This window comes from Terrapene carolina, unplaced genomic scaffold (assembly GCF_002925995.2).
Source record: "Terrapene carolina triunguis isolate 2854851 unplaced genomic scaffold, T_m_triunguis-2.0 Scaffold58, whole genome shotgun sequence".
NCBI lineage: Eukaryota > Metazoa > Chordata > Testudines > Emydidae > Terrapene > Terrapene triunguis.
The window spans coordinates 33,548,929-33,565,491 of NW_020664409.1; the positions used below are offsets into that span (position 1 = coordinate 33,548,929).

The 16,563-nt window shown below is 42.6% G+C and overlaps 1 protein-coding gene across 5 annotated transcripts in view; it reads left to right on the forward strand.

Annotated features, from left to right (window-relative positions):
- ENOSF1 (enolase superfamily member 1) overlaps nt 1–16,156 on the forward strand; it is a 22,467-nt gene extending 6,311 nt beyond the window's left edge. For 2 of the 5 annotated variants that reach the window (XM_024210764.3, XM_026661490.2), the window contains exons 4-16: nt 495–581; nt 1,785–1,811; nt 3,303–3,375; nt 3,598–3,636; nt 4,465–4,547; nt 5,432–5,466; nt 5,971–6,058; nt 7,841–7,975; nt 8,629–8,670; nt 13,114–13,243; nt 13,582–13,681; nt 14,902–14,983; nt 15,689–16,156. In XM_024210764.3, the coding sequence (XP_024066532.2) occupies nt 495–581; nt 1,785–1,811; nt 3,303–3,375; nt 3,598–3,636; nt 4,465–4,547; nt 5,432–5,466; nt 5,971–6,058; nt 7,841–7,975; nt 8,629–8,670; nt 13,114–13,243; nt 13,582–13,681; nt 14,902–14,983; nt 15,689–15,784 (1,017 nt within the window). In that variant the 3' untranslated portion in view covers nt 15,785–16,156. Of the gene's footprint in view, nt 1–494; nt 582–1,784; nt 1,812–3,302; nt 3,376–3,597; nt 3,637–4,464; nt 4,548–5,431; nt 5,467–5,970; nt 6,059–7,840; nt 7,976–8,628; nt 8,671–13,113; nt 13,244–13,581; nt 13,682–14,835; nt 14,984–15,688 lie in introns of those variants that run through there. The other 3 variants (XM_024210766.3, XM_024210765.3, XM_024210767.3) reach the window with 3 other exon arrangements.
- Nucleotides 16,157–16,563: the final 407 nt, after the last annotated feature.

A 16,563-nucleotide genomic window follows, 5' to 3' on the forward strand; every position in this document is an offset into this window, starting at 1 on the left:
TGAATCTATGAAATGCAAGTATCCACCCACATAGATCCAATAGCAGAAGTGGGGCCTGAGGTCCAGATTCTTTGTTTCCCTGTGTTTAGAGCCCAAAAGCTGTCTTTTTACCTGTTCTTTTTCCCCCTTTTTTTTGACGTGCAAGTGTTCACGAAATATTATTTCTATTCAGTGTCTAGTATTCTTGGAAATTGAAAACTCAGCCGGTATTAAGAGGAACTAGAGATCAATATAGCCATTGTAGTAATCTCACAATGCACTTAATACACACCGACTTCAGATTGTTCTCAGTTTCTAATGAACGGTTTTATCTTTTTAATTCCGGTGGTTTTTCCTTTGTTGTGTTTTCCAGATGTATAAATTTGCTAATGGTCATTAACTAGAAATGAAGACATGATTCCAGATGTATAAATTTGCTAATGGTCATTAACTAGAAATGAAGACATGAAAGAATGCTAAACCATTATAGGTAACTGTATGATTTTTTTCAACAGATTGGTCCGGAGAAAGGTGCTGTGCATTTGGCTACAGCTGCTGTTCTGAATGCCGTGTGGGATTTGTGGGCTAAGCAGGAGGGAAAGGTGACGTATTTAGAGCACATGGACAAAAAATGTCCCTGTATTTGTTAAATTAGAGAGTCCTGCTCCTGATATGCTTTTTGCAGATTTAGGTCCTGGTCCTAAGTTCATGGACGCACACCACTGAGTTCATTGGGGCTATTCATTTTGTAGGACTGAGGCTTTAGTAGCTGACACTTATACACCACTTACCAGTAGAGCTAGTCGTGGGGGAAAAACTTCAGCAACTTTTTTTGTTTGAATTTTGACCAATGATGACATCTTTACAAAAACTTTTGACCAGCTCTGCTTAACAACTAATTTTTTCTTGATTTTTCTCTTTTCTTCTTCTTCTTCCTTTGCAGACTGTTCATAAAGTTATGAATTCCTTGTAACCACTTCCATGTCTAATATGATCTTGTAAGCTGTTTGGAGCAAGGATCATATATTTCTGTCTGAGGCATGTAGCACGGTCTTAAACGCTGTAAAGTAAATAACTAGGGCAGGGAGTGTCGCTTTGTTGTGTTTGTACAGCACCAAGCACAATGGGGTCTTGGTCTGTGACTAGGGCTCTTAGATGCCACAACAATAGAAGTAGTAAATAATAATAGTACTGTACTAGTAAATCATTGCTACTGTCTTAAGTTGGTCCAGTAAAAGATATAACCTCACTCACCTTGTCTCTCTAATATCCTAGGACCAAGACAGCTAGGACAACACTGCAAACAATTGTCTTATAGAGTTATTCTGATACCCTTTCCTAGGAAAGAAAAAGTAATGGGCACCTTTGAACTTGTCAGCATCCTGGAGTGTGACACAGCCCCAACATAAGGGGCATACTGTCACAGAAATCTTAAAAGTAGAAAGGATCAATTTCTTCAGCATAAACAACATTTCCAGTAGTAGTGTCACGTCAGCATTTCAAGTCTGACTAATTTAACATAATAAAAGTGAGTTTACACCAGCTATTTGTGGGCCAGGATCCGTGTCCTGGCCATAATGAGGCAGAACTGAGAGAGATGTTCCTGTTAAAGTAGTTCAATCTGGGGCTTGACATCTTGAATCGCCTGTCTTGATTTGAGAACCACATCAGTCAGATGCATTTGGCATCAAATGTAAATGTTTTCCACACTTACTTTTTGTCACTTCAAGATACAAATAGCACCTGTATGCTGCTTCTATATGATCTCCATCCATTTCATGTCATTTAATCGTTTTGTTTTGTAGCCTCTGTGGAAGTTACTAGTTGACATGGTAAGAAAATCATCTTCTATGTGGGCTAATGTTACCACTGTTCCACACTGATGTTTTTGATGCATTAGAAGAGTAAAAATTTCAGGCAGGATCTACGCTAAAATTACCTCTATGGCCATGTAGCTCATTCCAAGGCCCTAGAAACCAGAGGGTTCTGTAAGCTGTGGATGTGACATTTTGTTCTGGAGGGCTCTTCTCCTTCCAAGGTGTCTGTTTCTGGTCCCACACAGCTGTGCAAATTGGCCCCTTTAGTGGGAGCACTGTTACAGACTCTGCCCTGTCCAGCTACAATACCGTATATGGCAACTGGAACTCATCTATACCGATACCAGTAAATTATTTTTTTAAAGTGCTGACCTAAAGACTCTAACCCTTATGATTCGGCTGAGGAGCCGTGTTTTTATGCCAGGACAAATGTAGTGATTCGATTGTTGGGGTTTGATTGTTTTTATATTAGCAAGTAATTATTTTTGGGGGGGGGGAGATTATTATTATCGTTTAGCAGATACTCGGATCTCGTTGGCCTCCACTTTCAAAAGTGACAAGTCATTTTGGATGCTTCCATTTTTTGGGTGCTCGACTTTGAGATACATTCACAACCTGGCGAGCACTCGCCTTCTGGAAATCAGACCCCAATAAGGAGTCTCAACATTGGAGACCAAAAGCAAGTACCCAGAATCACTAGTCCCTTCTGAAAATACAGGCCTCTGCATACAGTAATAAAGATTGATGTATTTACAGAAAGTAAAAGTCCAATCTCTTGATCCATTAGTAGCAGATTTTATATTCAGATATTAAGCATGTGCATAAATCGTTGCAGGATTGGCGACTTCATGTTTTTTTTTAAATGAAATCTTTATTTTTTTTTAAAAGCCTAAAGTATCTCATGTTTTCAGTCTCTTCTCTGCAACCTGTTAATATTGAATCATTTCTCCGTTTAAAATGTATTTTGAACTGGGTTTTTCTCAGACTATTTCAGTGAATTGCTTTCAGACCTCTCTTTTGATAAATACTCTCTTGAGACAAATTTTCAAAGGAGCCAAAAAGCAGCCTCTGATGCTGAGTGCACTGCCGTTTCTGTGTGAAGATTATAGTATGTACAGATTTGCACACTTGGGGCATTCTAAATGGATTAGTAATTTTTTTTTAATGTTTGTTAATCAATTACACCCTGATCTTGCAAATATTTTTGTACGGGCTTAACATTAAGTGTGTGAGTGGCACCATTGAGTTAAATGGGATTACTCCCATGCTTAAAGTTAAGCACATGCCTAAATATTTGTTGGATTAGAACCTTAAAGTTTGCCAGAGTCAGTTAATTAGTTTGACTTTAGAATTGGTGAATCCACTCACAGTACTGTCTGTGACAGGGAGAAGGCTGATAGATGGCTCATACGGCAGATGTATATGTTACCTTAGTATTGCCTTTTTGTAATCATGTAATTTTATTATTCTTTGCTGTTTGTTTTACATTAAATATTTTGTTAACAGGACCCAAAGCAGTTGTTATCCTGCATAGATTTCAGGTATATTACTGATGCACTAACAGAAGAAGAAGCTCGTGGTAAGTCGTCCTTCTGTCAAGACAGATCCCCTTACTCCTTGAGCTGTTTTTGATTTCAGTGGGACTACTCGAGCAGTAGGGCATTACTCTTTGTAAGTAAACAGAGCAGAATCTTGTTTTATGAAAACAGCAGTGTGTGGTGGTAGGATCTGGAGATGTGGAGGAATTGAACTTTGGTTAATGCAATAATCTCTCCTCTTTTTCTCCCCCACCCCCATGCAGAAATACTCCAAAATGGCCTACTTGGGAAGAAGGAAAGAGGTAAGTTTAAACCAAGTTTACTTTTGCTGTCTTGTAGGAGAATAAAGGACTGAACACACCACATGATTGATGTGGCACTGTGTATCACAGAGTGTCCTAGTCACTGGGAAGTGGAATGTAACAATTGAGGCTCTCGTGTGAGGTTGAATGCATTGTGTGATGTCTCCTCCTTATGAGTCATTGGGGAGGTGGTAGGTGTACATATAGAGAGGGCTTGTGCTGTCTTGGGCCTGGTCTACACTGCGGGGGGGGGGAGGGAGGGGGAATCGACCTAAGATACGCAACTTCAGCTACGAGAATAACATAGCTGAAGTCGACGTATCTTAGATCGACTTACCTCTCATCCTCACAGCGCGGGATCGACTGCTGCTGCTCCCCCGTCGACTTCGCTTCCGCCTCTCGCTGCGGTGGAGTTCCGGAGTCGACGGCAGAGCGATCGGGGATCGATTTATAGCATCTACACTAGACGCGATAAATCGATCGATCGCTACCCGCCAATCCGGCGGGTAGTGAAGACGTACCCTTGGTGGCCATTTGCTTTGGAACCCCTCGGTGAATGTTTGTGTCAGTCACAATGGCATGGTGACGGTGCTGGTTACACCCTAAAGGTATTTTTTTAAGCTGAAGCTCTCCCACGTTTTGGAAAGAAGGAGAGGATAGGGAGGGTTTTTTCTCAGCAAATTTCATCTACCCTGGTTAAAATGAGATTTATTTTTAAACTCCTTTCATTTCCATGAGTAACAGCTTATCTAAAACTACCATACAAACTAATCATCTGTTAAAGAGAAAACAGCATATGTTCATTGGTGACATTCTTTGGCTTTGTAGAAGAGCAAATGTTAAAGCATGGATACCCTGCTTACACCACGTCTTGTGCCTGGCTGGGCTACCCGGACCAGCAGTTAAAACAGGTTTGAGTCTTCGACATTAGATTACAGAAGTAAGATTTTAAACATTTCTATTCAGTGGGGAATGCCAACAGGTGACGATTCAACACTAGGGGTTGCTTAGTTTTGGGCTCAGAGCAAAGTGAAACAATTAAGCACTGCATATGTAGGAGGGGGTGTATGTGAAAGCTGGCCCTGTTCTGTGGGCCTAGTCGTTCATTGGCTTTTGTGTTAGCCACAATGTGAAGAGTTTTAAGGCCTTGTCTACCTTGGGGTTTTAGGTGTAGCTGTTGGGGATAAGCATGGACCACTGCAAGCCAGTTTACACTGCTGTATTGTGTATAACTATCAGACTGCACTTGTGCAGCTATGTTGGTGCAAAGGGCTTTGTCTACATGGTGATGCTCAGGAAAGTGAAGTTGAATTAACAAAAGGTGTGAAGTTAAAGCACATTAGACCCCTGTGTGGACACTCTCCTTCAGAAGTAAAGTAGCCTTAGTTTGCTGTAGCTAAATGCTCCTTCAAAGTGAAATATCATGAAGGCTCTTCACAGCTCTGGGATCTGAGGTCTGGTTAATACAATACATGTTTATCATCTGGTTTAGTTTTTGGAAAAGTTCAGCTTTCTGTGAATCTGGAAATAGCATTGTTAGATCATAGAACTGTCATGCATAGTACATGAAAATAAAAAAAACGCGTCAAGTATTTCTTTACATAGATTGAGGAGTTTGGATCCTACATTTCAGCTGGATGTTATTCATACCTCTGCTCTCAGTTACTGTTTGCTCTACACATAAAGAAGTGGCTAGAAAGTTCATCCTGGGTTAGACAGCCTGTAAATAAATACTAGTCTAGATATTGAGTAGTGCAGCTACTTGGAGATATAATAGATGTAATTTTCTCTGCAGCTGTGCAAGGAGGCATTGAAGGATGGCTGGACAAGGTATAGTAAACAACTGTCTCATATGCTGAACTTTTCTGTTTAATGATAAGTAGAAAGATACTATTGAGATCAGTCCTGATTTGGCACAGAGACAGACTAGATGGATGACCCTATAGGTCTTTTCAATCTCTACATTCTGAGAAGAGATGTCTTTGCTTCTGATATTTTTTTAAAAATACTTTCCCTTTCTGCTATTCCATAACATACCATTACAGTAGGTATCTAAGTAAATGTATGGCAAAATAAGCTATCCTCCTGGCAAGCTAGTATCTAACAAAGGTAACTGCTTTCCTGTTGATTCATGGGAAAGTATTTGTTGTCTTTTTTGTTAAGCTAGGATGAAGTGTGCTGGAAAAGGGACAGATGTGATAAGAAAGTATTGACCATAAAACACTGACTCTGGTGTTTTGTAAATTTGAGTTTACAGTTTCTCATAGAGGAAAGTTATCACTGCTACATTAATCGTGGTGAAGTGACCTACATTTTTATTATAAATGTGTCTAGGTTCAAAGTAAAGGTTGGTGCCGATCTGCCGGATGACATTCGTAGATGCAGACTTATAAGAGAAATGATTGGCCCTGACAAGACATTGGTGAATATTTTTGAATGACTACACTATTAAGTAATTTTAAATATAAAACGGCTGTCTATTCGTGTAGATATTGGTACGGGCTGAGATTACATGGCATTCTTGAAAGGTATTTTTTCCCTCCCCAAATACTGAATAATGATGTCTTCACATACTACTCTTACACCCTGGAGAGTTAATAAATGGCATCACCAAAATACATATGAATTAAGAGATCAATCATGGGGTTTCTTGTGCCAGAACTCCCATTGGACTCTATGGGAGTGTTGCCTGAATAAGAACTACAGCAAAGCTGGTTGGAAAACTGAATTTTCAGTACAAAACTGAAAAAAAAATTACCAAAAAATTTCAGCCAAATACTTTGGATTAAAGTGATAAATTTGGAAACTGCTGTGCTGCATATCAGGTGTTGTAATTCGAGTGCCTCATGGTCTTCTAGAGTTTGGGATCCTTGACCAGACTCTACCTCTCATGACTCACCACAGTCTCTCATCTTGCTTAGCTGATGCACTATATTATGGGGGCATTCATGGCTATAGTGCATCATGGGAATTGTAGTCTGGGTGGAGAGCCTGGCCCATAGAGCAGTGGTTCTTAATCAGGGGTCTGGGGCCCCCTGGAGGGTGTGGGGGGGGGGACCATGAGCAGGTTTCGGGACGTCTGCCAAAATAAACCAGAGAGCAGGGCTGGTATTAGACTCACTGAGGCCCAGTGCAGAAAGCTGAAACCCGAGCCTCACTGCCTGAGGCTGAAGCTGAAGCCTGAGCAACTTACCTTTATGGGGCCCACTGTGGCATGGGGCTGGGCAATTGCCCTGCTTGCTACCCCGTAATGCCGGTCCTGGCTTTTAATCTATTGGATATGCAGAAAAAGAGTTGTCGTGGCACAGGTGGGCTGTGGAGTTTTTATAGCATGTTGGGGGAGCCTCAGAAAGAAAAAGGTTGAGAACTGCTGCCACAGAGGAAAGTGAGGACATGAGGCACCCAAACTACAACTCCTGTTAGGCACTGTAGCAGCATTTCCACGTCAAAATTTTTGGTTTTCAGATGTTCAGTTTTCAACACAAAGTCAAAACTTTCCATAGAGAAAACACACCTTTTGTGAACATATTTTTAGTCAAAAACCCAATTTTCTGACCACCCCCTGTCCTCTTTTTCTCCCCCCCCCCCCCCAACCCCAACCCCAACCCAGTTCTGTTGAACAATTTAAACCATCACGTTTCCAGAGTGCTTAACTCACTTGCCTGATACTGAAATTGTTTTGCCTGATACTGAAACAGTCACTTCTGGAGTTCCTTGTGGCACCTCTTTAATGGTGTGCAAGAACACTACGCAGAAGTTCAGGAGAGAAGTTGACAATATCATATTCATTTGAAACCTGGTGGGGAAATTCAGAAAAGCAGAATACAACTACCTCAGTTGGATTAAGGGTTTGAGACCAAATCTGTGACCTTCGCTTTTAACGATTACAGCGCACCAGGGCCTTTGATTTAATGTGTCATCTCAAAGCACCATTTCCAGCAAAGCATAATTTGGGATTTCCACCTGGAGTTCATCTTTTAGGCTATTAGTTTATCCTTACCTTTATTGAGTCTAGAAATTGTAGAACGTGTGCTATGTAATGTCATATGATGTGTTAAAGATCAGAAAACAGCAGTGATCTACACTGTCTGAATTTCCTTTTTTCATTAATTTATAGCAACATTATGGTTATTTTTTAACAATTTCATATTCATAAAAATTCAGTAGAGTCATATAAGTGAATTTTCTTTGTAATTACTCTCAGATGCTGGATGCTAACCAACGATGGGAAGTGAAGGAAGCAATAGAGTGGGTCACTAAATTAGCTGAATTTAAACCATTATGGATTGAGGAGCCAACTTCTCCTGATGATATTCTTGGACATGCAGCCATTTCTAAGGTTGAAGTGTTTGTTTTTCATTTCAGTAATGACTTAGTGACTACACACCAGAGAGCAGTAGTGATTCATTTATTGACACTGCTGTTTGGAATGTTCAAAGTTCAGGCTGAAACAGCTGTCAAAAGTCATTAAAGGTGTTTGCTACAAGATCCTGGGCACATCCTGTATTTGTATTCCATTACACTTTAACGAAAAGCGTGGTCCAAAGATTATATAAAAGGCCATGAGACTATCATGCTTGCACAAGAAAAGCAGTCAGTATTTTCCCTGAAACGTGTATGTATCTTTCTTTTAACATGTGTGGATTGGTGTTTCAGTAAAGTTAGAGTAATACTAGCCCAGGATATGTGCTCATAATGTGATATAGCTATTAGTAATGCTAGAGCCCCAGATGTTTATCCCTTTATGGCAGCACACACCCTCTTACATAAGTCTTCACATATTATTGAAGCAGAAAAAAGCTGTATAAAATGCACTAACAAAAAATGACACTACACTTATTCTTTTCCAAATGCATAGCAAGTAACGAGCATTACACTTTGTTAGCTGTTCTACCCCCTGTCACCTCGTTCTGGTGAAAAGCTGTATTTGGGAATTACAGATTAGAAGCAAGTCCTTTGTTTGTTTTGTTTATTTATTCTTTATTTTTGTAGGCCTTGGCACCATTAGGAATTGGTGTGGCAACAGGAGAACAAGTAAGTGGGTATCTAATTGTTTTTTCATTCTGTCTTTTATTTAATGTAGCGTCTGTGACTTTCGAGAATTTGTGCCAAAGTTCACCCTGATTTCTCACTTGGGAATTAAATAACATGACTTAAAACAGCCTTGGATTTATTTCACATAATTTAAGACCAACTAATACTTTTGATAGGTATTCTCTTCCCCACCCCTATTTGTTTGGACAATCTGGGAAGATTTTGTTGTGATGAATCTGTTATGAAGGTTTGAACAGGGATCTACCACTTCTCAGTTGAGTGCCCTAACCCCTGGCCTATGAAACATCCTGATGGAGGGCTCCCTCAGTGTCTGCTGTTGAAGTTCCCCTGCTTTAATTAAGTAATTGAGTCTTAATTGGCCCAGAGAAGGAGTTAGAATGACTCTATAGCCTTGGGGTAAGAGGGCTCACCGGAGAGGTGGCAGATGACCATTCAAATGCCTTCTCCCCTGCAGGTGGAGGGGAGACTTGAACCTGGGTCTCCCACATCTTGAGTGAGTACCCTAATAACTATACTAAAGGCTGGTTATCCTCCTTTGCCCTCTTGTTGTTTTTGTGTGAACTTGCCTCACTTGAGGCACCCAGGTGCCTCATCTCCCACCTGAGCCCCAGAGCAATTCAGAAACGGGGGAAGATAAACATTCAGCCCTGTAAGTCACATGCTAGGGATCTGATCTGGTAGGTATCAGGCCCTGCAGGCAACAATGAATATGCAGAGAGGCAATAACATAGGTGTCTAGGGAACTCTTTAGTGTAAAAACTCAGGCACTGAGTGAATTTAGGTGCCTACAGGGTTCAGCAGCAGCCGGGCAGGAGTTTTGTGGATCTTAGTTGGACCTAAAGTTGGCACCTAAATACCTTTATGGATCCCACCCTTAGCTTCTTGCCAGCACTAGTTCCAAAAGACAGTGACAGAAGTAGGATGACCATATTTCCCTATGTTGAATATGGGACACCTGGTAAAATTACTTGTATTCAAGCGAGTTCAGTGGCAATCAATCAGAATTATGCAGTACGAACATCAAGTTGACTGAGCCCCGTTAAAAAGAAATACTGTGTAGTTGGATTCTTTTTATTTACCTTCTTATCTTTAAGGCTGTAGGGCTCACAAAGGGAGAGCGCGCGCGCACACACACTCACTCACTCTCTCTCTCCAGTGCTCTCCACCCTCCGTGCCTGGCTGGGCCCCTAGGACGGACCCTCCTCTCCTCGTACCTGGCGCTGTGTCTTCCTGAGGAAACATGGGGGGAGCACACAGGGTCACATGCCCCCCTCCCCAGATTTCTGTCAGGGTTCACACCAGAATGTGGCCAGCAGCAGTCTTTTGGCACTGTGCAGGAGGGAGTGGACGGGAGCTGCTTCCAGCCATGGTTGGGGGTGGGGTGAGGAAGGGATGACTTGGCCCATGTCTTTGCAGAGCTCATGCCTTCCCCCCGCCAACACACACACTCCCCTGTGGCTGGAAGCAGCTTGTCCCTTCCTGCCTGCACGCCTCCAGGCTGCTGCTGGCCACTGACATAACCCAGACGCCTCCTGTCCCCCCTTGGCTTCAGTGTGGGCAGGACGGGGTTAAGCCCTGAGGATGCATTGTGCACCAGGGCCCAGGGAACCTGACTGCAGGGGCTTCAGCGAATCCCACCAGAGAGGTGGCTCAGCAGGGAAGGGTGGCTAGGGGACGGAGCAGCCCCGCGCTCCCTGGGGGCTGGACCCGGGGCAGGAGGCTGGGGGGGTGAAAAGGGTGCTAAGCCCCTGCCCAGGGGGCTGCTGTGGTGCCTGCAGTGTCAGGGCACAAACAGGCTGGAAATTGCTCTCCTCCTCCCTTTCCCCCCTACCACTCCAGAGCTTAGTTGAGGGGCAAAGAGGCTTCCCTGTGCCAGTGCTGTGTGAGGCTTTGGCACACGCAGGGCTTGGCTCCTCCTGGCCAGCGCCCCAGGCCGGAAGTTCTTGGGCTTTCCAAGGGCGCTGGACCAGTCAGAGGCAGTGGGGGAAGGAAGGAGCCTGCCGGCCAGGCTGTTGGTGAGCTGAGCGCTCTGACCAGGGGCTTCTTCACCACACAGTGTTGGTAGTGGCATGCAGCCCGCTTGCGGGGGATATGGAGGAGCAGCAGGGCTGGGGGAGGGGGTGAAGGGGCAAAGCAGGGAGAGGACAGTGAGGGGGGGAGCACGTAAAGGGCTGATGGGTGGGCAGCAGAGGTGACACATAACCGGCTGCCACCTGGCACCTGCCTGCACTCACCAGCCCCTGCAGCGTGCAGCCAGTGCTGTCCAGAAATGGGGTGAGGGGCCTTGCTGGCTGAGAGCCAGCACAAGGCGGGAGCTGCGCTGATGGACCAGCAGGGGGAACGGCCGGCCCTGCGCGCTGCAGCTTTGCCCTACTACCAGCCTTGCACACCCACCCCCATTGTCGGCCACTGGACCGCCCTTCCGCTCACTGCTGGTGGGTGGGCGGCTGGCGAGCAGGGATCCGACCAGCAGCAGGACCCACCAGTACTAATGGGAGGGGGACAGAAAATATGGGACAATTTGCCCATTTTTAAGAAAGTCGGGACACCTTCAGGGGGGCTTAAATATGGGACTGTCCCTTTAAAAATGGGATGTCTGGTCACCATAGACATCAGTAGCATGTAAAAGTCTCTTAGCAGTCCAAAGACCCCATTTCCTGAGCTCCTCTCTGGATGTAAGGTACAAATTGTTAGCTATCAATAAAATGACTGGTCCCTTTAAGAAAACCAGCTTCTGAATCAAAGTGAATTAACTATTGAATTGTTTTTTATTGTGCTCATGAATGACATACCTCTTCCTGCCAAACCCTTCTACTAAATCTACAGAGCAGAGCAACATAATTTAGCAAATTCTCATTGCTCACTGGCAGCTGGAGAGAAATACTGCATTAGCATAGTTTTACTCTATTGCCAGTTTCTCATGCAAAGCCGTGCTTTCACCGTATTTCATTGTGCTGCTGACCGCCAGTAGATAGAACATTTAATTTTTGGTGTGAATAATGACATCTATTAAGGAAAATGGGTTTGAATTAACTATTAGGACAGGCCTGCCTGGCAGACTAAAGGCCAATTCCTGAGTAATAGGCTTTATATATTGTATGTAGAGGTTTCTCCATAGCATAATATCCGAGCATTACATAAACATGAATGTATTTATCTTACTTTCCCTGTTAGGTAGGGGAGTACTATTATCCCCATTTTACAGATGGGAAAGTGAAGCACAAAGATCAAGTGACTTGGCCCACATCTACGCAAGAAGTTTGTGGCAGAGGTAGAAATGGAATCCTGAGTTTTAGTCAAGTGTCTTAACTACTAGACCATCCATCATCTCTAAGGCCCTATCAAAGTCACAGTCCATTTTGATCCATTTCACAGTCATAGGTTTTAAAAAATAGTAAATTTAATGATTTCAGCTATTTAAATCTGAAATTTCATTGTGTTGTAACTTTAGGGGTCCTGACCCCAAAGGGGGCTGTGGGGAGGTCGCATGATTATTTGGGGGGGGAGGAGGGGAGCCACGGTATTGCCACCCTTACTTCTGTACTACTGCCTTCAGAGCTGGGCCCGCAGCCAGCAGCCACCACTCTCCGGCTGCCCCGCTCTGAAGGCAGCAGCACAGAAGTAAGGTTGGCATGGCAGGGTGCTGCCTTCAGAGCAGTGTAGAAGTAAGGGTGGCAATACTGTGACACCCCCCCCGCCCCCACAATAACCTTGCAGCACCCCTCGCCCCTGTGACACCTTTTGGGGTCAAGCCCCCCCAGTTTGAGAAATGCTGGTCTCCCCATGAAATCTGTATAGTAGGGTAAAAGTTCACAAAAGACCAGATTTCACAATCTGTGACATGTTTTTCACAGCTGTGAATTTGGTAGGGCCCTAATCATCTCATTGGAGTGGTCTGCAGGCGTCCAGGAGAAGAAATAGTCTTCCACAGCCAACAAAACCACTGTGTATTCACTCCTGCCGTCTGAGTGCTGCAGTAGCCCAGTCATTCCTATAAGGGGTATCATGCAATTAAGAGCAGGAGTTTTGCTTGGCAATTAAAACAAAAAACATGGAATTAGGACTCAGTTCTGATCCCAGCTCTGCCACTGAATTGCTTTGTGAATTTAGGCAAATAGTGACATTTCTGTGTGCCTCAGTTCAGAGAGCTGTAAAATGGATGTAATTCTACTATGCCTACCTTACAACTGTACTGTGATTCTTTAATGTTTGTAAAATGCTTTGCAATCCTCTGCACTTCTGTGCATTGTTCCAGCTAAGTGGTACAACAAAAAGAACTTGGTTTTAATGGGAAACCTAGTGGGAACATTGTGCAATTGTTTTGACTTGCAATGCCAACAGTTCTTGTAATATCCTGCCAATTCCTTAGAATCTGGGGCTTAACATTTTTTTTTTCTCTTCCCCCTTCCCTCCCTGCTGCAGTGTCACAATAGAGTGATATTTAAGCAGCTCCTACAGGCTAAGGCCCTGAGCTATCTCCAGATTGACAGCTGCAGGCTGGGAAGTGTGAATGAAAACTTGTCTGTGTTGCTGATGGCCAAAAAGTTTCAAAGTAAGGCTCTTGGAAGTATGTCAGTAGCACTAACACCTCTTTTGTTCTAAGCCAGTTTGCCATGCAACTTCTTCAGCTGTCGTGTTGCTAACTCATGAGCATGCGCTTGTGTGTGGTTCAGTCATTTGTTTTCTGTCATGCTTTAGTACTAATTCAAAATGCCTTTGGTCCCTTATTATTGGGAGCTGAGTTTCCGTAGGGCTGGGGAGGGGGGGTGGTGGTATTGGAGCTGCAGTTAAACACCAGCTGAGTTGGTACACAAGCTTTCTGAATAATCCAGTCATTTGCCTTTACTCTTCAGATTGGTTTAAACAGGGATTGTTCTGTTTTCATTTCAGTTCCTGTTTGCCCTCACGCTGGGGGTGTTGGGCTCTGTGAGTTGATACAGCACTTGATAATATTTGACTATATTTCAGTATCTGGAAGCCTTGAAAACAGGTGAGTAATGTAAAATGCTACTGTAACATTCAATAGTGGTGATGGCTTATTTTTCCAAAAGGCTGTTGACATGCAATAACCGGTAAACAAAAACAACACACCTCAACTCACCTCCCTGTGGCTCTCCCAGAGAATTTTAAACCAGTCAGAAGTGTGTGAACTTCACTCTGGCAATTGCCTGGCAAACAGCCAGGAATATTTTTGACAAAGACTGCTTGATACTCTTGGAACTATATTTTGGCATCTCTCTCTCACTCCTACAACCCCTCCTCCCCCAATAACTACAATGGCAGGCCAACACATGCATGACCAAAGGATTAGCTCCCTGCTCTAAGCTGAATAGTGTTCTAGGTGTAGCTTCCCCAAAGGATCTAACAACTTCCCTTGTCCTGTTTAATATCTGCTTCGGATCGTATTAGCCTTCTTTGTGAGCAATGAACAATTTTTTTCACATTATTGCAAACACAAATTTCCTGAATCTCTCCTGTTGGCTGTATATTCCTGTTCCTCACACTAGTTGTCTTGCAAATATTAAAGTCAAATATTGTAGCTTCACCTTTTGCTCACATTTAAAATCAGTTGTATCATAAACCATTCTTCATGTTTTGATCTTCCTTGTCTCTGAAGCAGTATAATTTAAAATTGCCTTAGACCATGTTTGGTAAATTTTGCTGGCCTACAGCCACAGCAATGTTCTGGGTAATTCATAAACTAAGGAGCAGACCCAGCCCTTCAGCTGCCCTCATTAGTGACTTCCCTGGCTGCAGAAAATAGTCTTGTTCATTCTGTATCCACGTTGGCTAGCATAAGAATCAAGCTTTTGTGGTACTTTGGAAAATCCACAATCAGTAAACACAGCTCTTCTGTATAATTTTACTCATCTCTGTCTGTATTGAAAAACGAAGTTTTTATCTTGCTCTCCAAACCCTACATTCTGCCCAAAGGGCCCATCTTCTGCCCTGTATTCTTGTTCTGGCTTATTTTATTGAGACCACCAGTCCTCTCTAGGCTAAAATGCCAAGCAGATTCCAGTTTATCAATATGAAGCACTATGTAGCAGTAGTTTCTGCTTCTAAAAGGAAGCCTCCTAATTTGCTGATAATTGGGATACAAATATCAGTCCAACTCTTACCCAAACCTTGTTTCCTTGCCAGGGATAATAACCATGAATAAGTACAAGATTAGGTAAAACTGAAAACCATCCCTCCTGTTTCTTGCAGGATGTGTGAGTATGTAGATCATTTGCATGAACACTTCAAATATCCTGCCGTAATCAAGAAAGCTTCCTATGTACCACCTCAGGTATGCTATGAGATAATTAACCGTACTTAAGTGGCCTAGTAAAGAAAGCATCTTAATTACAAGCAGTTTAAAACTAAGATTGCGTGTGAAAGGCTCTCTTACAAAGTCATCTGCAGAATGAAAAAGTTGGAGATGTACTATTAGACTAAACTATTGCATAGGTTTGGCGGTTCAGAACTGTTAAATGAAAGGTGTACATTCCAGCACACATGCTTCAGGAAGTGGAGTGACCCTGGCTTAAAACCTCAACCCAAAGCAATTCTCTAGTTACTGATGTTTAATATATCTGCATTGCTGGGCTAACCAATTTAGGTAAAAAAGTATTAATACTTCTCTGTCCAGCTGGAGAAGAGGGCATGAGGGAGGATAATCCACTGGAAATGCTTTAAAATATTCTGTTTTTCACTGAAACTCATATTCCTAAACTAAAGATTATTGTCTAACTACAATTCTGTTCAGCCCAGACTTTTTAGAACTCTAGTTTTCCATTTAACATTTGCATCAGGAGATTAACACTAGTTACAGCTGATACCTTTTTGCATTACAAATGAGCCTGGCATGATCCCCAGCAGCAGAGATTACAATAATTATTCTCCAAGTGCATGACAGCAGTTGAGTTTGAATGAAGAGGGGACTAGAGCTAGTATCACTTTTTATAAACAGTAAAAAAAATAATAAAAAAAAATTTTTTTTTTAATCTTGTAGGATGCTGGATATTCCACTGAAATGAAAGAAGAGTCTGCAAGGAAATACCAGTTTCCACAGGGAGAAGTTTGGCAGAAGATCCTTTCTAAGCCATAAAAAACAACTGCATTAAGCCTAACCCTGACAATTTTCAGGCTGCAGATTAAATTTCCCAAGCTGTTCACACACTATTGTTAGGTGGTGATACAAGATTTCAGCTGCCAGTAAATGCTTTTGTATAACCAGGCAAAAACCTCCAGGAATTAACGTAACACATAGTCCAGGATGTTTAGTTTAAAGAAATGACTGGGGCCTCTGTTCCAGCAAAGTTGTTGTACTTTAGTGTAACTAATGGGTGGACTATGAACTGAATTTCTAGAACTAGTCTACAAATCAGTAACTTTGCAGTATCTGTTTTCATAGATTCCAAGGGCAGAAGGGACCACTGTGATCACCTAATCTGTCCTCCTGCATAATACAAGCCTTAGAATTTCCCCAAAGTAATTCCTTTTGAACTGGAGCATCCAATATGACCCTTGGTAAATTGTTCCAAGGGATTTTCTCTCACTATACTAAAGTATTTGAATTTAGAGATTTAAAATAAAATTCCTTACTGTCTACTCTTGTCCTAATCATATACAAAACTTTATATTGGTTATGTTGTGGAACCAAAAGCTGTTGCAAGTACAGAAACAACGAGGTGTGCAGTGGCACCTTAAAGACTGTTTATTTGGCATAAGCTTTCGTGGGTTAAAAAAACCACTTCAGATGCATGTTAGGTATAGAGCTATTCAGAGTTGTCCTATTGATTGTGTGTTTGTAAGTTTGGGCCTTAATGAAAATACAAAAGTTTTTACTCAGCCACCATGTGTGTACATAAACTACCATGGCTTGGT